General features: G+C 38.9%; 2 protein-coding genes and 3 gene segments (V, D, J or C); all 5 read right to left on the bottom strand.

Annotated features, from left to right (window-relative positions):
• LOC120303624 lies at positions 1-4,493 on the bottom strand. Its single transcript, XM_039333334.1, has 5 exons — positions 4,448-4,493; positions 4,066-4,367; positions 1,857-1,882; positions 456-508; positions 1-374 (listed from the first exon to the last, which is right to left on the bottom strand). Exons 1-5 carry the CDS (start codon positions 4,491-4,493, stop codon positions 1-3), a joined length of 801 nt encoding a protein of 266 aa, XP_039189268.1.
• Positions 4,494-6,153: 1,660 nt separating this feature from the next.
• Positions 6,154-6,836, bottom strand: LOC120303623. The segment is given in 2 exon segments: positions 6,154-6,542; positions 6,631-6,836. Coding segments are annotated over 2 exon segments (429 nt in total).
• A 1,981-nt stretch (positions 6,837-8,817) lies between these two features.
• LOC120303622 lies at positions 8,818-9,389 on the bottom strand. The segment is given in 2 exon segments: positions 8,818-9,194; positions 9,285-9,389. Coding segments are annotated over 2 exon segments (417 nt in total).
• Positions 9,390-11,539: 2,150 nt separating this feature from the next.
• LOC120303621 lies at positions 11,540-13,697 on the bottom strand. The segment is given in 3 exon segments: positions 11,540-11,749; positions 13,193-13,491; positions 13,583-13,697. Coding segments are annotated over 3 exon segments (549 nt in total).
• A 1,743-nt stretch (positions 13,698-15,440) lies between these two features.
• LOC120303619 (immunoglobulin alpha-2 heavy chain-like) lies at positions 15,441-19,799 on the bottom strand. The gene is made up of 3 exons (XM_039333332.1): positions 19,704-19,799; positions 19,283-19,611; positions 15,441-15,845 (listed from the first exon to the last, which is right to left on the bottom strand). Exons 1-3 carry the CDS (start codon positions 19,741-19,743, stop codon positions 15,441-15,443), a joined length of 774 nt encoding a protein of 257 aa, XP_039189266.1. The 5' UTR covers positions 19,744-19,799.
• Positions 19,800-21,280: the final 1,481 nt, after the last annotated feature.

The raw sequence follows: 21,280 nt of genomic DNA, 5'->3' as shown, positions 1-21,280 counted from the left end.
TCAATTTGAACAGCTGCTCTGATGAGAAGGTTCTTGCTTGGCGTCAGATTCACTTCCTCTCACTGTGTCTCTAGCACAGTAATAAACTGCCGTGTCTTCCAGTTTCAGACTGTCCATTTGCAAATACAGCTGGCTGCGGGAATCGTCCCTGGAGATAGTGAAACGTCCCTTGACTTTGTCCAAGTAGTTAATCGGAGATGAGGATGTACCTATCTCTGCCACCCATTCCAGTCCTTTCCCTGGAGCCTGTCTCACCCAGTCCATGTAATAGCTGCTGAAGGTGAATCCAGAGGCTTGGCAGGAGAGACGGAGGGACCCTCCAGGGCTTCTCACATCCCCTCCAGACTCCACCAACTGGACCTCAGATTGGACACCTAAAATTGAAAGAGTTTCAGTGAGCTCTCCTTTATACAAGAATTAAAATGGAAAGGAGTTGAATAGGAGAAAACAATTACCGTGGAGGACTGCTAGTAAGGACACCAAGTTTAGCCACAGAAGCATTTCTGCTCTGTGTAATGAATGGTAGGGAGTTGATCAGAAAGGATTCGGGAATGCGCACAAATTTTGTTGTGGTGGGTGTAGCCTGAAATGGAAAACCAGCCAGCTCTTTTAAAGAGGGAAATTGTGACTTGATTTACATGTTGGTTGACATAAAAGAACCCACCAGTGCATTCCCCTTGGAGTTTCCTTGCAGTCTTGGTTTAACTTTAAAACTTTTCCGTTTTAAGACAAGTGAAAGCAACCTTTAAATCAGAGTATTAAAAACAAAGACTTGCAAAATTTTACCACTTCTCCAAAGCGATTTAAGGGAACAAATCTTGAACTAAGGACATTTGAAAGAGGCAGCACATCTAAGCTCAAGAAAGGTTTTATACATTTTTCTCTTTAAAATGACCTTTTGAAGAAACCCCAAAGAGCTGAATGCAGACCAAGATCATTTATTTTTTTGTTTTAGATGCTACTTTGTGCAGTGTTTTTATCACCTGTTACTTGCCCAGGGTTTATTCGCCAAGATGGACAGCCGTAAAAAATGAAATAATAACAGTTACAATAATAATGAATAATAACAACTGTAATTAAAAATGTTACTAGAAACGCATAGTGTAGACTATAATATAATAAACTAATCTTTGAAAGGATGGATGAATGGATGGATGGATGGATGGATGGATGGATGGATGGATGGATGGAGAGAGGAGGAGGGAGGGAGGGAGGGAGTAAGGAAGGAAGGAAGGAAGGAAGGAGGGAAACTTCAGAGTTCAGAATGAGACTGAAAAGAAACAGAAAAAAAGAATCTTGATATTTCTTCTGCAGCAAATATAAGCACATTTATAATATTAAGTGTGATTACAAAAAAAGAGCTCATGTTTTTCTATTATCCATTTTTTTCTAATCATCAAAACCACAAATCATGACTGTATGTTTTTTTCTGTTTCATGCAAAATTTATAAAGAATTTTCTAACACAGAATTTTAGTTTAGTGTGAAGATTCCATCATCTTCATTTTCTATCACTCCATTGTGGGTGGTGTTGAGTCTTTCCATTTGTGAGCATGTAATAATCTCCTTGCAGTTATCATATATAAAAGCAAAGTTTTATTAGTTTTTTTTTCTAGTTGCTTAGGTATTAGTCCAAAGAGAAAACTCTCTGCTTTCAATTATAGTTTTATCCTCAAAATTTTCTGGATTAGTGTACATATCTATTGTCATTTTTTAAAGCTTTTTTTCATGTTCACCAAACCTAGTAAAACATCCCTTTACATTTTTTTTTTCATTTCCATCAAAGATTTGAACTATCTTGACAGTTATTCTGATGACAAAACCAGAAATGATACACATCCTTTTATAAAAATTCACTGCTTCACAGGGAGGATTATAGCTTCCTGAGATGTGGAATTTTCTTGAGAGATTTTCAGGGAACAATTACAGAAATAATAACCAGTTATCACTCTTCCAAAATTAGACAATATCTGTTTAGAATTGACTTATTCCCTACCCCACCCTCATCCATAGGCCGGGGGGGTTTTGTGTGTCAACATTGCCCTCCAGTGTCAAAACTGAGGAGAGGGCACATCTTACCAATTCTCTGAGGAGATTTTTTGGGTCCAGATGTTTCCTCAATATGTAAATGGCAGTTTGGATATTTAGAAAGATTATTTTGAAGTTTTATTTTCAGATTTCTGCCATGATAGTAAAGGAAAAATGTTACATTTTTTTTTTCTCAGAAGTCAGATCACCTTGCCAACAGGGAAGGTAAAACTGGAATTTTGAAGCCATTTTTCTTAATTTTCATTAGAATAGAATAGAATAGAATAGAATAGAATAGAATAGAATAGAATAGAATAGAACAGAATAGAATAGAATAGAATAGTTAGTGGAGTGGACCGGAGTGGAGTGGAATAGAATAGAATAGAATAGAATAGAATAGAATAGAATAGAATAGAATAGAATAGAATAGAATAGAATAGAATAGAATAGAATAAGTGCAGAAGGAGATTCAGAAGAAATTGAAAACTTGGAGGTCATCTAGTCTAGCCCCCTGCTGAAGCAGGAGAACCTATACCATCTCAAACAGGTGACTGTCTAGTCTCTTCTTAAAAATCTCCAGTGATGGAGTGCCCACAATTTCTAGAGGCAAGCTATTCTACTGGCTAATTGTCCTCACTGTCAGGAAGTTTCTTCTTAATTCCAGTTGCTTCTCTCTTTGGTCAGTTTCCAACCATTGTTTCTTGTCCTTTCCTCTGATGCTTTGGAGAATAATGTGACCTCCTCTTTTTTGTGGCAGCCCCTCAAATACTGGAATATTGCTGTCTAGTCTCCCCTATTTCTTTTTTTCTTCAGACTAGCCAAACCCAAGTCCCATAGTTATTCTTTGTATGTTTTAGTCTCCAGGCTTTTGATCATCTTAGTTGCTCTTCTCTGAATATTTTTCCAATCTCTCAACATCTTTTTTATGATATGGTGACCAAAATTGGCTGCAGTATTCCGGGTGTGGTCTTACAAGGGTTTTATAAAGCGGTACTAATACTTTGTGTGATCTTGGTTCTTTGCCTCTGTTTATACAACCCAGGATTGTGTTAGCTTTTTTGGTTGCTGCTGCACACTGCTGACCCATAGTCAAGTGATCATCCACTAGGACTCCAAGGTCCCTCTCACAGTTACTGTTTTGAGCCAGGTCTCACCCAATCTATACTTGTACATTTGATTTTTTTTCTGCCTAAATGTAAAACTTTGCTTTTCTCTACACTGAAACTCATTTTGTTGGATAGGGCCCATTGTTCAAGTTTGTGAAGTTCTTTTCGGATCCTAAGTTTTTCTTCTGGGGTGTTGGCTATTCCTGTCAGTTTGGTGTCATCTGCAAAGTTCCCCTTCAATTCCCTCATCTAAATCATTTATGGAGATATTGAAGAGTGTTGAGCCTAAGACAGAACCTTGTGGTACCCCACTGCTTACTTCTCTCCATGTAGATGTAGTGCCATTGAGGACTACTCATTGAGTATGATTTGTCAGCCAGCTACGGATCCATCTGGTGGTGATGTTGTCTATTCCACCTTTTCCTAGCTTATCAAGGAGTAGGTTGTGGTCTACTTTATCAAATGCCTTACTGAAATCTAAGTATACTACGTCCACAGTATTTCGTCACTTTGTCAAAGAATGAAATAAGATCGGTTTGGCATGATCCGTTTTTAACAAACCCATGCTGGCTACTGGTTATAAATTTGTTTGCTTCTAGTTGTTCATAGATCTCCTTTTCCTCTTGCAAAGTGTCTTACTGGATAACCAGAACAAAAGAATCTGGTTCTTGTTGTTGTTAATTGTGAAGTTGTGTCCGACCCATCGCGACCCCATGGACAACGTTCCTCCAGGTCTTCCTGTCCTCTACCATCTTCTGGAGTCCATTTAAGTTCACACCTACTGCTTCAGTGACTCAATCCAGCCATCTCATCTCCTCTCATCTGGTAGTGAATCCTAATTAGCTAATCCAGGATCTTGGGCTGAATCAGGTTGCAGAGCTGCTCTGAAGAAAGGGAGGTTTTTGTTTAGCATTGGATTCACTTCCTCTCACTGTGTCCCAGCAGTAATAGACTGCCGTGTCTTCAGCTTTTAGATTGTTCATTTGCAAGTACAGCTGGCTTTTGGCATTGTCCCTGGAGATGGTGAAGCGTCCCTTCACTTTGTCTGAGTAGTAATTGCTAGATGTACCCATGCGTGCAACCCATTCCAGTCCTTTCCCTGGAGCCTGTCTCACCCAGCCCATGTTATAGCTGCTGAAGGTGAATCCAGAGGCTTTGCAGGAGAGACTGAGGGACCCTCCAGGTCTTCTCACATCCCCTCCAGACTCCACCAACTGGGCCTGTGACTGGACACCTAGAAAGAAATGGATTTCAGTGACATCTCTGTATATAAGAACAGCAAATTAAAGGAAATTCTAGAGAGGGAAGCATTACCTCGAAGGACTGCTAGTAAGAAGACCAATTTTGGCCACGGAGTCATTTTTGCTCTTTCTAATGAATGCAGGGGAATAGACAGTAAAAGACTGAGGAAAGAGTTCAAACTTTGTGTTACGGGAAACCACCTGGCTACTTGAAAGGAGAAATTGTGCCCTGATTTACATATTGTTTCAGATAAAAGAGCCCCTCAGGGCATTCACCTATAAATTTCTTTGCACACACATTACAAACATGATTTTCATGGCACATTATAGAAACACAGAGAGAGAGAAAGAGGTCGCTGTCTAGGGAGACCTTCAGTATGTTTTTTTCTAGGTATCAAAGACTTTGCTGTAAGAAAATGAAACATTCAAAGTTCCTCTTCCCTGTTTACAAGGTGATTCGGTTTCAGGAAAAAAAAAAAAGAGAGAGAGAGAGAGAACTGGAATGGAATGGAATGGAGTGGAGTGGAGTGGAGTGGAAGGGAAGGGAAGGGAAGAGAAGAGAAGAGAAGAGAAGAGAAGAGAAGAGAAGAGAAGAGAAGAGAAGAGAAGAGAAGAGAGTGCAGAAGGAGATTCAGAAGAAATCGAAAACTTTTTTTCTGCCACAATTATAAGTACATGTTCATAGTGACTCATACTTTATGATTACAAAAGAGTTCACCTTTCTCTATTATCCATTTTCTTTCTAATTTCAGAATCACAAATCATGAGTGCATTTTTTTTCTGTTTTATGAAAAATGTTTATAGAAACATAGTTTCCAATCAACAATGAATATATATTTTCTTTTTCCTAAACAAATAAGCTAGTAAGCCATCTCTGCAACTTCCATCATCTTCCCAGACAATCTTCCATTGTAGTCCGTGCTGAATTTTTCCATTTTTGAATTGGTTGTAGTTGCCCTGCAGTTATTGCATATAAAAACAAAGATCCAGGATCTTTTCTTTTCTTTTTTCTTTTGTTCTCTTTTGTTTCGTTTCGTTGTTTTCTTTCTCTTTTCTTTTCTTTTCTTTTCCACTGTCCATTAGTCTGTCTCTTCTTTCAATGATTCTTTATCCTTTAAAATCTTCTAGATGTTAAGAGGTCAATGAAAGCCCTTACATTTGAGTAAGTATATAGCTCTGTGATCTGGACATTATGGGATTGATTTTCCTTAGACACATGCAAAAACTACAACTACAAAGGATGAAGGCACCATATTTGTTTTCCACATTAAATTCCTTATTAAACAAGGTAGATGAGGGATTCCAATTTTACTCACCCCCCAGAGGTTAGTGGGATTGTAGAAGAAACTACCAAGCAACTACACCAAGACAGGAATACAGTCCAAAATATTTTATCTCAAAAGGGGAGGTTAGAAATTACCAACAATTCCCTCCCTTGATTCAGCCCAACTGATTAAGGGCATTGAGTGTATATCAATGCACAAGGAATAAAAAAGGAACAACATTGAGAAAGTAGCTAAACTCAGGAGAGTTGGCAGTACTAAGAATTAAAGATGCCTGAACTGCAAAATATATCAAGAAAGACCTGTAGGATATAATTCCATATTACTACCTGAAATTAACCTTTTTTATAAACTAATCAGTTGATTCTACTATCCAGAGACCTCCTTTTTTTTCCCAGGTGGCACACTGCTTACTCCAAGATCAGTTCTCAGTTTCTACCTAGTATCATGAAAATTTACTCACTGCTTCTCATTTCAATTAGACAAACTTAACCATCTACTGTATAATTGACACAATTTGGAAAATTGCTCTTGTGAGAAGTTTTTGATTGGCTTCAGATTCACTTCCTCTCATTGTGTCTCCCGCACAGTAATAGACTGCTGTGTCTTCAGCTTTGAGGCTGTTCATCTGCAGATATATCTGGCTTTTGGCATTGTCTCTGGAGATGGTGAAGCGACCCTTCACTTTGTCACAGTAGTAAATAGTACGAGAACTGGAGCTTATGTAAGCCACCCATTCCAGTTCTTTCCCTGGAGCCTGTCTCACCCAGCTCATGTAATAGCTGCTGAAGGTGAATCCAGAGGCTTGGCAGGAGAGACAGAGGGACCCTCCAGGTCTTCTCACATCCCCTCCAGACTCCACCAACTGTCCTTGAGACTGGACTCCTAAAAAGAAAATATTTTTTTTAAAATGAGATCTCCTGCTTAGAGGAGTAGAACATGGAAATAAACTGTATGTGGGGGAAATAATTACCTTTGAGGACCACTAGAAAGGACACAAGGTTGAGCCACATTTTCACTGAATGAATGGAGGGAATTGACAAGAGACAAGAGAGAAAATTGCACAAGGTTTATGTTCCTGGGTGTTGTCTGAAGAGGGAAACCATGGGGCTCCTTTAAAGGGGAAATGGTGCCTCGATTTACATATCTGTTGGGATAAAAGAGCCCTTGACAAACACACTTCTGTGAGCATCACTTGCATGTGCATTTTGTAATTAACATTGCACCCCTAAGAAAAGGATTGGGAGCCATTTATATTTCTGTGAATTAACAGGTGGAAGAGCAAATTTATTGTGTATTAAATAAAAGAAAAACCTGAAAAATACACAAAATGTATTAGTATCTGTAGTTTTTTAACTGTTTTATATGATAACTAAATATGATAACATGATCCTTTCACTTTGTTTCCACTTCCAGTCCAAGGTTTGAAATACCTAGATAAGTTTTTTCTGGTGGCTTAAATGCAAAATCTTTTAATAAAATTTCTCAGTTACACACTGAGTACTCCTACAATTTTCTTGATCATGTTTCAAGGAATTATTACAGAAATAGAATAAAATAAAAATATCCGATCTCCAAAACTGTTTTATATGTTCACTAAATATGATAATATGATTCCTTCATCTTGTTTTTATTTCCAACAAAGATTTGAAAGACCTAGACAGTTTCTCTGGCGACCAAAACCAACAACCCACCATTATATATATTTGTTTTCTGAGATTTTTGCGGGTGTTTGTTTGTAGGTCTTTGGTTATTTGGATTTTCTCCTATGCAAAATTGGAAGTGTCTTGGCAACGTTTCGATGAAGTCCTGCAGATGACGAATGGGGCTTCGTCGAAATGTTGCCAAGAAACTTCCAATTTTACGCTGGAGAAAACCCGAATAACCAAAGACCTACAAATATATATATCAGGCTCACTGTGAAGACTGTAGCCCACTGAGATGTTAAATTTTCTTGAGAACTTTTCAGTGAATTAATACAAAAATATTTTTTTTTAAAAATAATTATTATCAGTCCTCCAGAATTAGACAATATCTAATGACATTTGTTTTATGAATTGTGGGAAGATTTCCCTTGATTTGGGTCTCCAGCTGGGAAGCAGACCTTCGGCTCAGGCGGAAGAAATGATACAGAATGCCAGAAAGTAGGTTTGTTTACAGAAACCAGACGGAGTAATGGTACAGGGATGGTTTCTGGACTAGCTAGTAGTTTCCCAAGGTGAGGGGTCCTCTTCTTATACTCCTCAAGTTATTGAGATTATGATTTGGCTTTTGAAAAAAAAAGGTTCTTTTAATTCCATCTAGTTTGTGTCTGCATGGACCAGTAGCGATTAATATTGTCCTTGGGAAATATTTCTTTGTTCATGCAAATGTGTTTCTCTATATGGTTTATGTCTGTCTTGTTAGTGTTACAAAAGTTTTACCTAGTGAGGTTGATGGGTTTAATTGTTTTCTAAGACACGTGTTTCTTTTAGTTTGACAGTTTGCCCAGAATTGGTCACGACAGGGAAGGAAGAATGAGAGACAGGGAAAAAAAAAACAAAAAACTTTTCTTTCGACTTTAAAGTTTGGTTTGGCTTATCTCTTAAATGGTTCTTTTCCTGAGGTACCCCATCCTTCCTGGGTGCATCTACATCTGGGATGCCAGGTTTATGGGTCTGGATTTCCTTTGTAATATTTAATTGTAAAATTTCTTTTTCCAAAGGAAATTGCCCACTTGTTTCAGGGTTTGGACTAATTTTGATGTCTAAAGTGTTTCCTTTGGGTGCTCATGGGTAGCTATCTCCGACCCCACCACATGCATCCACAGTGGGATTTTATGTTACAACATTGCCCCCTAGTGTCATAAATGAGGAGGGAGAGCATGTTCCTAATTCTCCAAGGAGAATTAGGTGTTTCCTCAATTTGAGAATGGCAGTTTGGATATTTAGAAGGTTCACCCTGAGGTTTCATTTCCAGGCTTCTGCCATGATATTAAAGAACAATATTCCATTCCATCTTTTTTCTAGAACATAAATCACCTTGTAAACAGGGAAGATGAAGCAGATTTTCAAGCCATTTTCATCATCCTATATTTTCTTAGAGCAAACTCTCTGATGCCCAAAATAAACCATTCTGAAGTTCTCTCTAGACAGAGATCAATCCTCAATGACTAATCTAGTCAAGTTGAAGAGCTGCTCTGAAGAAAGGAAGGTTCTTGTCTGGCTTCAGATTTACTTCCTCTCACAGTGTCAGCCATGCAATGATAGACTGCTGTGTCTTCAGCTTTGAGGCTGTTCATTTGCAGATACAGCTGGCTTTTGGCATTGTCCCTGGAGATGGTGAAGCGACCCTTCACTTTGTCACAGTAGTAAATAGTACCAGAACCGGAGCTTATGTATGCCACCCATTCCAGTCCTTTTCCAGGAGACTGTCTCACCCAGTGCATTTCATAGCTACTTAGGGTGAATCCAGAGGTTTGGCAGGAGAGACGGAGGGACCCTCCAGGTCTTCTCACATCCCCTCCAGACTCCACCAGCTGGACTTGAGAATGGACTCCTAAAAAGAAATATTTTTTTTTTTAAAATGAGATCTCCTGCTTAGAGGAGCAGAACATGGAAATAAACTGTACATGGGGGAAATAATTACCTTTGAGGACTACTAGTAAGGACACAAGGTTGAGCCACATTTTCACTGAATGAATGGAGGGAATTGACAAGAGACAAGAGAGAAAATTGCACAAGGTTTGTGTTCCTGGGTGTTTTCTGAAGAGGGAAACCATGGGGCTCCTTTAAAGGGGAAATGGTGCCTCGATTTACATATCTGTTGGGATAAAAGAGCCCTTGACAAACACACTTCTGTGAACATCACTTGCATGTGCATTTTGTAATTAACATTGCACCCCTAAGAAAAGGATTGGGAGCCATTTATTTTTCTGTGAATTAATAGGTTAGAGGGCAAATTGATTGTGTATTAAATAAAAGAAAAGCCTGAAAAATACACCATATGAACTCTTATACATATGGTGTATACATTAAATGGCAGCTCAACTGCAAGGAATACTGTTTCAGCTAGACTAGTTAGCTCAACTCACAAAGTCAAACTTAAATCATATTATGACCAAATACACCCCCTTATTTGAAAAAGAATGATAAATAATTATCTTTGTATTATCCAAAATATATGTCTTTTCTTTGCTTTAGATTATCTGTCATAAAACCAGATGGGGCTTTCCAGTAAGGATTTTGGTGTCTTGAGAAATTAAATTCTTTTCAGATCCATTGAAAGAAACTTTAAAATCTTCTGGATTGCTGTATGTATTAATATCTGTATTTTTTTTAACTGTTTTATATGTTCAGTGAATATGACAATGTGATCCTTTCACTTTGTTTCCATTTCTAGGCAAAGATTTGAAATAACTAGATAAGTTTTTCTGGTGACTTAAACACAAAATCTATCTTTTTATGAAATTTCTCAGTTTCACACTGAGTAACCCTACAATTTTCTTCAGAATGTTTTAATGATTTATTAAGGAAATAATAATAATAAAAATACCTGGCCTCCAAAACTGTTTAATATGTTAACTGAATATGATAATATAATCCCTTCATTTTGTTTTTATTTCCAACAAAGATTTGAAATACCTAGACAGTTTCTCTGGAGGCCAAAACCAACAATCCACCAATGTGTATATATATAGATATGTATGTATGTATGTATGTATGTATGTATGTATGTATGTATGTATATCAGTTTCACTGTGAAGACTGTAGCCCACTGAGATGTGAAATTTTCTTGAGAACTTTTCAGTGAATTATTACAAAAATATTTTTTAAAAAATAATAATTATCAGTTCTCCAGAATGAGACAATATCTAATGACATTTGTTTTATGAATTGTGGGAAGATTTCCCATGATTTGGGTCTCCAGCTGGGAAGCAGACCTTCAGCTCAGGCGGAAGAAATGACACAGAATGAAAAAAGCTGCCAGAAAGTAGGTTTATTTACAGAAACCAGACGGAGTAATGGTACAGGGATGGTTTCTGGAGTAGCTAGTACTTTCCCAAGGTGAGGGGTCCTGTCCTTATACCCCTCAAGTTATTGAGATTATGATTTGGCTTTTGAAAAAAAAATGTTCATTTAATTCCATCTAGTTTGTGTCTGTTTGGACCGGTAGTGATTAATACTGTCCTTGGGAAGTATTTCTTTGTTCATGCAAATGTGTTTCTCTACATGGTTTATGTCTGTCTTGTTAGTGTTAGAAAAGTTCTATCTAGTGAGGTTGATGGGTTTAATTGTTTTCTAAGACACGTTTCTTTTAGTTTGTAGTTTGCCCAGAATTGCTCATGGCGGGGAAGGAAGAATGAGAGACAGGGGAAAAAACAAAAACAAAAACAAAGAAACCTTTTCTTTGGACTTTAAAATTTGGTTTGGCTTATCCCTTAAGTGGTTCTTTTCCTGAGGTGTCCCCCATCCTTCCTGGGTGCATCTACATCTATGATGCCAGGTTTATGGGTCTGGGTTTCCTTTGTAATATTTAATTTTAAAATTTCTTTTTCCAGAGGAGATTCCCCACTTATTACAGGGTTTGGACTAATTCTGATGCCTCAAGTGTTTCCTTTGGGTGTTAATGGGTAGCTAATGGTGCTAATGGGTAGCTATCTCTGAAGTTCTCTCTAGACAGAGATCAATCCTCATTGACTAATCTAGTCAAATTGAAGAACTGCTCTGAAGAAAGGAAGGTTCTTGTCTGGCTTCAGATTCACTTCCCTCACTGTGTCTCTCGCACAGTAATAGACTGCTGTGTCTTCAGCTTTGAGGCTGTTCATTTGCAGATACAGCTGGCTTTTGGCATCGTCCCTGGAGATGGTGAAACATCCCTTCACTTTGTCTGAGTAGTAAGTGCTAGATGTACCCATGCTTGCAACCCATTCCAGGCCTTTTCCTGGAGCCTGTCTCACCCAGCCCATCCAATAGCTGCTGAAGGTGAATCCAGAGGCTTGGCAGGTGAGACCGAGGGACCCTCCAGGTCTTCTCACATCCCCTCCAGACTCCACCAGCTGCACTTGAGACTGCACTCCTAAAAGGAAGATTTTTTAATGAGATCTCCTGCATCTAAGAACAGAATTTGGAAATAAAACATATAGTGGAAATCATTACCTTTGAGGATTACTAGCAAGGACACAAGGTTTAGTAACATTTTTGATTGCTCTAATGAATGGAGGGAAGCGATAGGAGAAGATTTGGGAAATATCATAAGGTTTATGCTTCTGGGTGTTGTCTTAAAAGGGAAACCATGGGGCTCCTTTCAAGGGGAAATGGTGCCTCGATTTACATATCTGTTGGGATAAAAGAGTCCTTCAGCGCATTGACAAGCACACTTTGTAAACATCATTTCCATGTGCATTTTGTAATTAATATTCTAGTCCTAAGAAAAGGGTTGGGACCATTTTTTTGTGAGATAATAGGAATGCTGCACATTAACTAACAGAAAAGACTGAAAAAATTTTATGGAAAATAAATGGCAGCTAAATTTCAAGGAACATTGTATCATTAGAATAGTTGGGCCACTCAACTCACAAAATCAAATTGAAGTGACATTGTGACCAAATACACCCTCTTATTTGAAGCAAAATGATAAATAATTCTCTTTGTATTATCCAAAACATTTTGTTTGCTCTAGGTTTTCTGTCATAAAGCCAGATAGGGCTACCCAGCAAGGATTTTAGTGCCTTGAGAAATTAAATTATTTTGAGATCCATTAAGAGAAATTGTAAAATTTTCTGGGTTGGTGTATGTATTCACCTCCATAATGTTTTAACTGTTTAAACGTTCAATGAATATGATAATATAACCCATTTCATTTTGTTTTCATTTTCAGCAAAGGTTTGAAATGTTTAAACAGTTTCTCTGGTGACAAAACCAACAATATATTATTTGATGAAAATTCTCAGCTTCCCAATGCACACTGTACCATCTTGAGACATGAAATTTTCTTGAGATATTTTCAGAGAATTATTACAGAAATAAAATAAAAACATAACTGGCCTCCAAAATATGTAATTACAGGTTTTTTTTACACCATACCTCACCCCTGCACACACAATGGGATTTCATGTAGCAACATTGCCCCCCATTGTCAAAAATGAGGAGGGGAAGCATGTTCCTAATTCTCCAAGGATTTTTTTTTTTTTTTTTAGTGCAGGTGTTTCCTCCATATGTGAATGGCAGTTTGGATATTTAGGAGGTTCACCATGACACTAATTTCCAGACTTCTGCTGTGATATTAAAGGACAATATTCCATTCCTTGTATTTTTTTTCCCTCAACATAGATCACCTTGTAAACAGGGAAGATGAAATGGGAATTTTTAAGCCATTTTCATCATCCTACATTTTCTTACGGCAAACTCTCTGATACCCAGAATAAAATATTCTGAAATTCTCTCTAGAGAAAGATCAATCCTCATTGACTAATCCAGTCAACTTGAAGAGCTGCTCTGAAGAAAGGAAGGTTCTTGTCTGGATTCAGATTCACTTCCTCTCACTGTGTCTCTCGCACAGTAATAGACTGCAGTGTCTTCAGCTTTGAGGCTGCTCATCTGCAGATACAGCTGGCTTTTGGCATTGTCCCTGGAGATAGTGAAGCGGCCCTTCACTTTGTCGGAGGAGAACTTTCCACTGGAATCATGATAGATGCGTGCAATCCATTCCAGTCCTTTCCCTGGAGCCTGTCTCACCCAGCTCAAGCTGTAGCCACCAAAGTTGTATCCAGAACCTTGGCAGGAGAGACGGAGGGACCCTCCATGTCTTCTCACATCCCCTCCAGATTCTACCAACTGTCCCTGAGACTGCACTCCTAAGAAGAAAAAGTTATTTTATTTCATTTTTTTAATGAGATCACCTGCATACAGGAGCAGAACGTGGAACTATATGGGGGAAATAATTACCTTTGAGGACTAGTAGTATGAAGAGAATGTTTCGCCACATTTTGCTCACTCTAATGAGTGGAGGGAATTGTCAAGAGAGGATTCTGGAAATAGCACAAGATTTATGTTGATGGGAGTTGTCTGAAAAGGAAATCTATGGGGCTCCTTTAAAGGGGAAATTGTGTCCTGATTTACATATTTATTGGGATAAAAGAGCCCCTCAGGGCATTGACTAATACATTTGTGTGAGCATCACTTCTATGTGCATTTTGTAATTCACATTCCAATCCTAAGAAAATGGTTCATTTCCAGCAAAGATTTAAAATATGCAGACATTTTTTTCTGGTGCCAATCATCAATGATACATTATTTTATTAACATTCTCAGCTTTTTGGTGAGTGTAAGGAGAAATTTCCTGACAGCGAGAACAATTAATCAATGGAACAACTTGCCTCCAGAGTTTGTGGATGTTCCAATGCTGGAGATTTTGAAGAAGTGATTGGACAACCTTTGTATGAAATGGAATACGGTCTCCTCCTTGAATGGGGGGTTGGAGTACAAGGTCCCTTCCAACTCTTTTATCCTCCTCATCCTCCCCCTCCCCCCTCCTCCTCCTTTTCTAAGAACAGACTATACAACCATTTGTCTGGAATGGTATAACGCAATGGTGGCGAACCTATGGCACAGGTGACAGAGGCAACACTTAGAGCCCTTTCTGTGGGCCTGTGCACTGTCATCCCTGTCCTAGGCCTTCAGCTGGGTTTTATAAAACCTTTTTGCTTTAGGCCTCTGCTGCTGTGTGCAAAAATAAAAAAGTTTCAATCAATCAGTCAATTTCAACTTCTCATGAGAAAAAATAATCTTGCAAAGTTAGAATTCATTGATTGAACTTTTTAGTCACACCCAGTCTGCCATTACTACCACAGCCACACCCACCCAACTGGCCACGCCCAGCCAATGGGCCACACCCAGCCAATGGGCCACACCCACCCAGCACCCAAAGATGCATCAGTGGGTTTTGGGTTACAGTTTGGGCACTCAGTCTCTAAAAGGTTCGCCATCACTGGTATAAGGTCTGCTGCTTGAGCAGAGGGATGGACTAGACAATTCCAAAATAAGAAAATATACAATTATACATATTTTATTCCCGAAAATACCTCTTCCAGATGTGTAGACAGTTTGGATTTTGAGACAATATTGCCTCCAGAATTAAAACTGAGGAAAGGACACATCAACCTCATTTTCTAAGGAGTTTCATTGAGAGTGCATATTTCCCCAATGTGTGTTTGGCAGTTTGAATATTTTGTTGTTGTTGTTAATTGCGAAGTCGTGTCCGACCCATCGCGACCCCATGGACAATGTTCCTCCAGGTCTTCCTGTCCTCTACCATCTTCTGGAGTTCATTTAAGTTCACACCTACTGCTTCAGTGACTCCATCCAGCCATCTCATTCTCTGTTGTCCCATTCTTCTATTGCCCTCAGTCTTTCCCACCATTAGATCCTTCTCCAGTGAGTCCTTCCTTCTCATTAGGTGGCCAAAGTATTTAAGTTTCAACTTCAGGATCTGGGCTTCTAAAGAGCAGTCGGAGTTGATATCTTCTAGGACTGACCAGTTTGAATGCCTTGCAGTCCAAGGGACTCACAGGAGTCCTAAAGTTCCATTTCCATCCTTCCACCATGATACTAAAAGATTACATTCCCTTCCAATGAAGCCAAATCATCTTGTAAATAGGGACAGGGTACTTGGATTTTTTTTTTTTTTGTTGTTGTTGTTGTTGTTTTCTTACAACATACTTTTTGAAACCCAGAATAAAACATCCTGAAGTTCTCTTTAGAAATCAATCAATGTTCATTGACTAATCCAGGATTTGGGACTCAGTCAAGTTGAAGAACTGCTCTGAAGAAAAGAAGGTTCTTGTTTGGCTTCAGATTCACTTCCTCTCACTGTGCCTCTTGCACAATAATAGACGGCTGTGTCTTCAGCTGTGAGGCTGTTCATTTGCAGATACAGCTGGCTTTTGGCATCATCCCTGGAGATGGTGAAGCGTCCCTTCACTTTGTCTGAGTAGTAAGTGATAGATGAACCCATGTGTGCAACCCATTCCAGTCCTTTCTCTGGAAACTGTCTCCCCCAGCTCATGCTAAAGCTGCTGAAAGGGAATCCAGAGGCTTGGCAGGAGAGACGGAGGGACCCTCCAGGTGTTTGCAGATCTCCTCCAGACTCCACCAACTGGACTTGAGACTGGACTCCTAAAAAGAAAGTTTTTTTTTTTAATGAGATCTCCTGCATAGAGGAATAGAACATGGTAATAAACTCTATGTAGGGGAAAACAATTACCTTTGAGGATTACTAATAAGGACACAATGTTTAGCCACATTTTTGCTCACTCGAAGGATTTGGCAACTAGCACAAGGTTTATGTTGATGGGAGTTGTCTGAAAAGGGAAACTATGGGGCTCCTTTGAAGGAGAAATTGTGTCTTGATTTACATATCTGTTGGGATAAAAGAGCTTCATATGACATTGACTAACACATTTTGGTGAACATACTTTCCATGCGTGTTTTTCAATTAATAATCAAACCCTAAGAAAAAAGTAGGGACTCGTTGTTTTTCTTATGAGTTTACTGAATATTCAATAAAACAAAGTCTTTTAAAATTTCAACGTTTCTCAAAGTGATGCAAGTACTTTTGAGTTCCATTGAGGAAAATTTTGAAATCTTCTTGTTTGGTGTATATATTAGTATCTATATTGTTTTAAGTGTTTTATATGTTCACTGAGTGTGATAATATAATCCTTTCATGTGCTTTCCATTTCCAGAAAAGATTTGAAATACCTAGATAAATTTTCTGGGATCAAAAACCCAAACTCTGTTTTTAATAACATTTCTCAGTTTCATATTGAAGCCTTCTGTGTTGTAAAATTTTCTTGAGAACTTTTATTTACAGAAATCAAATAAAAAAGGTATCTGGCCTCCAAAATGAGACACTATATAATGACATTTGTTTTATTCCCTTCCCCACCACCACCAGGGGCATAGAAAATGGGATTTCATGTAGCAACATTTCCCCCCAATGTCAAAAATTTGGAGGGGAAGCTTGTTCTTAATTCTCCAAGGAGATTCTTTGGGTCCAGATGTTTCGTCAATACATGAATTGCAGTTTGGATGTGTGGAAGGTTACTCTGATGTTTCTTTTCCAGACTTCTACCGTGATTCTAAAGGTCAATATTCCATTCCATTTTTTTTCTGAAGATAGATCACCTTATAAAGATGAAACTGGACTTTTCAAGCCACTTTCATCATCTTACATTTTCTTACAGAAAACTGTCTGATACCCAGAAGGAAACATCCTGAAGTTCTCACTAGACATCGATCAATCCTCATTGACTAATCCATGGTTTGTGGCTCTGTCAAGTTGAAGAACTGCTCTGAAGAAAGGAAGATTCTTCTTTGGCTTCAGATTCACTTCCTCTCACTGTGTCTCTCATACAGTAGTAGACTGTTGTGTCCTCTGGTTTGAGGCTGTTCATTTGCAGATACAGCTAGCTTTTGGAATTTTCCCTGGAGATGGCGAAGCATCCCTTCACTTTGTCTGATTAGTAAATGCTAGATGTACTCGTGCCTGCAACCCATTCCAGTCCTTTTCCTGGAGTTTGTCTCAACCAGTGCTTGTTATGATTGCTGAAGGTAAATCTAGATCAGTGGTTCTCAACCTGTGGGTCGGGACCCCATTTGGGGTCGAACGACTATTTCACGGGGGTCGCCAAACAACGCAGTCCACCATTTTTCCCCCCTTTTCCTTAGCTGTGCTACTCCCTTTTATTCTATTGGCTTTTGAAAGCCAATAGAATAGACTCTCTTGAATAAATTCTAATTCTATTGGCTTTCAAAAGCCAATAGGAATTGTCCAGGCTGTCTCTGCCCTGCTGAGCCCGCCAAAAGTCCCATTCTGCAAACATTGCTGCACCAGTTGAGTAGTCCTCGACTTACGACTGGTTGAGTATTCCTCAACTTACGACCGGTTGGGGGTCGCGGCATTAAAAAGGTTGAGAACCACTGATCTAGATCCTTGGCAGGAGAGATGGAGGGACCCTCCAGGCCTTCTCACATCCCCTCCATACTCCAAAAACCGGACTTGAGACTGGACTCCTTTTTTTTTTTTAATGAGATCTCCTGCATACAAGAGCAGAACATGGAAATAACTTTTACGTAGTGAAAATAATTACCTTTGAGGACTACTAGCAAGGACGCAAGGTTTAGCCACATTTTTGCTCACTCTAATGAATGGAGGGAATTGACATGGGAAAATGCAGGAAATTGCATATCTTGGTGGAATTTGTCTGAAATGGGAAACTATGGGGCTCCTTTAAAGGGGAAATTGTGTCTTGATTTACATATCTGTTGGGATAAAAGAGCTCCTCAGGGCATTGACTAATACATTTGTGTGAGCATCACTTCTATGTGCATTTTGTAATTAACATTCCAATCCTAAGAAAATGGTTCAGACCCATTTTTTTCCCTCTGTGGGTTAGGAGAAAGGGACAGTTTGCTAATACATTTCAGGGAACTTCCATTTGTGTTTTTCAATTAATCAATGGAACAACTTGCCTCCAGAAGTTGTGGATGTTCCAACACTGGAGGTTTTTAAGAAGTGATTGGACAACCCTTTGTGTGAAATGGAATACGGTCTCCTTCTTGAACGGGGGGGGGGGTTGGACTAGAAGATTTACAAGGTCCCTTCCAACTCTGTTATCCTCCTCATCCTCCCCCCTCCCCGCTCCTCATACTTTTTAAAGAAGAGACTGTACAACCATTTGTCTGGAATGGTATAAGGCAATGGTGGCGAACCTATGGCATGGGTGACAGAGGCGGCACTTCGAGCCCTATCTGTGGGCATGTGCACCATTGCCCCTGTCCTAGGCCTTCAGCTGGGTTTTATAATACCTTTTCGCTTTAGGCCTCCGCTACTGTGGGCAAAAAAAAAAAAAAAAAAGGTTCAATCAATCAGTCAATTTCAATTTCTCATGGGAAAAAAAATCTTGCAAAGTTAGAATTGATTGATTGAACTTTTTAGTCCCACCCAGTCTGCCATTACTACCACAGCCACACCCAGCCAATGGTCCACACCCACGCAGCACCCGACGATGCATAAGTGGGTTTTGGGTTGCAGTTTGGGCACTCAGTCTCTAAAAGGTTTGCCATCACTGGTATAAGGTCTGCTGCTTGAGCAGGGGGATGGACTAGACACTTCCAAAATAAGAAAATATGCAATTATACATATTTTATTCCCGAAAAAACCTCTTCCAGATGCGTAGACATTTGGAGTTTGAGACAACATTGCCTCCAGAATCAAAACTGAGGAGAGGACACATCAACCTCATTTTCTAAGGAGTTTCATTCAGAGCGCATATTTCTCCAATGTGTGTTTGGCCGTTTGAATATTTAGGATTATCCTAAAGTTCCATTTCCATCCTTCCACCATGATACTAAAAGACTATATTCTGTTCCAATGAAACCAAATCACCTTGTAAATAGGGACAGGGTACTTGGATTTAATTTTTTATTTTTTTCTTACAACACACTTTTTGAAACCCAGAATAAAATATCCTGAAGTACTCATTAGAAATCAATCAATCTTCATTGACTAATCCAGGATGTGGGACTCAGTCAAGTTGAAGAACTGCTCTGAAAAAAGGAAGGTTCTTGTTTGGCTTCAGATTCACTTCCTCTCACTGTGTCTCTCGTACAGTAATAGACTGCTGTGTCTTCAGCTTTGAGGCTGCTCATCTGCAGATACAGCTGGCTTTTGGCATTGTCCCTGGAGATGATGAAGCGGCCCTTCACTTTGTCTGAGTAGTAAATAGTACCTGAAGCAGTGCTTATGAATGCCACCCATTCCAGGCCTTTCCCTGGAGCCTGTCTCACCCAGTTCATGTCATAGCTGCTGAAATCAAATCCAGAGGCTTGGCAGGAGAGACGGAGGGACCCTCCAGGTCTTCTCACATCCCCTCCAGACTCCACCAACTGAGATTGGACTTGAGACTGGACTCCTAAAAAGAATATATATATATATTTGTAAATGAGATCTCCTGCTTAGAGGAGCAGAACATGAAAATAAACTGTATATGGGGGAAATAATTACCTTTGGGGACTACTAGTAAGGACAAAAGATTGAGCCACATTTTCACTGAATGAATGGAGGGAAATGACAAGAGACAAGAGAGAAAATTGCACAAGGTTTGTGTTCCTGGGTGTTTTCTGCAGAGGGAAACCATGGGGCTCCTTTAAAGGGGAAATGGTGCCTCGATTTACATATCTGTTGGGATAAAAGAGCCCTTGACAAACACACTTCTGTGGACATCACTTGCATGTGCATTTTGTAATTAACATTGCACCCCTAAGAAAAGGATTGGGAGCCATTTATTTTTCTGTGAATTATTAGGTGGAAGGGCAAATTTATTGTCTATTAAATAAAAGAAAAGCCTGAAAAATACACCCTATGAACTCTCTTATTTATTTATTTTATGGAAAAATCCCAAATACATTAAATGGCAGCTGACCTGCAAGGAATACTGTTTCAGCTAGGCTAGTTAGCTCAACTCACAAAGTCAAACTTAAATCATATTGTGACCAAATACAAACCCTTATTTTAAAAAAAAAAGATAAATAATTATCTTTGTATTATCCAAAATATATGTATTTTCTTCGCTTTAGGTTATCTCTCATAAACCAGGTTTATCGGTCTGGGTTTCCTTTGTAATATTTAATTGTAAAATTTCTTTTTCCAAAGGAAATTGCCAACTTGTTTCAGGGTTTGGACTAATTCTGATGCCTCAAGTGTTTCCTTTGGGTGCTAATGGGTAGTTATCTCTGACCCCACCACAGGCATCCACAGTGGGATTTTATGTTACAACATTGCCCCCTAGTGTCATAAATGAGGAGGGGAAGCATGTTCCTAATTCTCCAAGGATTATTTGTGCAGGTGTTTCCTCAATATGAGAATGGCAGTTTGGATATTTAGAAAGTTCACCCTGAAGTTTCATTTCCAGGCTTCTGCCATGATATTAAAGAACAATATTCCATTCCATCTTTTTTCCAGAACATAAATCACCTTGTAAACAGGAAAGATGAAACAGATTTTCAAGCCATTTTCATCATCCTATATTTTCTTACAGCAAACTCTCTGATGAATGAAACAAGCTGCCAGAAAATAGATTTATTTACAGAAACCAGATGGAATAATGGTAAAGGGATGGTTTCTGGACTAGCTAGTAGTTTCCCAACATGAGGAGTCCTGTTCTTATACCTCTCAAGTTATTGAGATTATGATTTGGCTTTTGAAAAAAAATGTTCATTTAATTCCATCTAGTTTGTGTCTGCATGGACCAGTAGCGATTAATATTGTCCTTGGGAAGTATTTTTTTGTTCATGCAAATGTGTTTCTCTGTATGGTTTATGTCTGTCTTGTTAGTGTTAGAAAAGGTCTACCTAGTGAGGTTGATGGGTTTAATTCTTTTCTAAGACACATGTTTCTTTTAGTTTGCAGTTTGCCCAGAATTGCTCAGGGCGGGGAAGGAAGAATGAGAGACAGGGGGAAAAAAAACAAAAAACTTTTCTTTGGACTTTAAAATTTGGTTTGGCTTATCCCTTAAATGGTTCTTTTCCTGAAGTGTCCCCCATCCTTCCTGGGTGCATCTACATCTGTGATGCCAGGTTTAT

This window comes from Crotalus tigris, unplaced genomic scaffold (genome assembly GCF_016545835.1).
Source record: "Crotalus tigris isolate CLP2741 ecotype Arizona unplaced genomic scaffold, ASM1654583v1 scf7180000024473.799607, whole genome shotgun sequence".
In the NCBI taxonomy this organism is placed as follows: Eukaryota; Metazoa; Chordata; class Lepidosauria; order Squamata; family Viperidae; genus Crotalus; species Crotalus tigris.
Note: the sequence above shows the minus strand (reverse complement) of the source record. Positions and strands in the feature narration are given on the sequence as shown.

Coding starts and splice junctions, on each gene's coding strand:
- LOC120303624 (XM_039333334.1), bottom strand. CDS start 4,493: ATGACTCCGTGGCCAAAATTGGTCTTCTTACTAGCAGTCCTTCGAG. Junction 4,368..4,447: donor CTTACTAGCAGTCCTTCGAG/GTAATGCTTCCC, acceptor ATTTCTTTCTAG/GTGTCCAGTCACAGGCCCAG. Junction 375..455: donor CTTACTAGCAGTCCTCCACG/GTAATTGTTTTC, acceptor TTTCAATTTTAG/GTGTCCAATCTGAGGTCCAG.
- LOC120303619 (XM_039333332.1), bottom strand. CDS start 19,743: ATGTGGCTCAATCTTTTGTCCTTACTAGTAGTCCCCAAAG. Junction 19,612..19,703: donor CTTACTAGTAGTCCCCAAAG/GTAATTATTTCC, acceptor TATTCTTTTTAG/GAGTCCAGTCTCAAGTCCAA. Junction 15,846..19,282: donor GAGACACAGTGAGAGGAAGT/GAATCTGAAGCC, acceptor TCCTCTATGCAG/GAGATCTCATTAAAAAAAAA.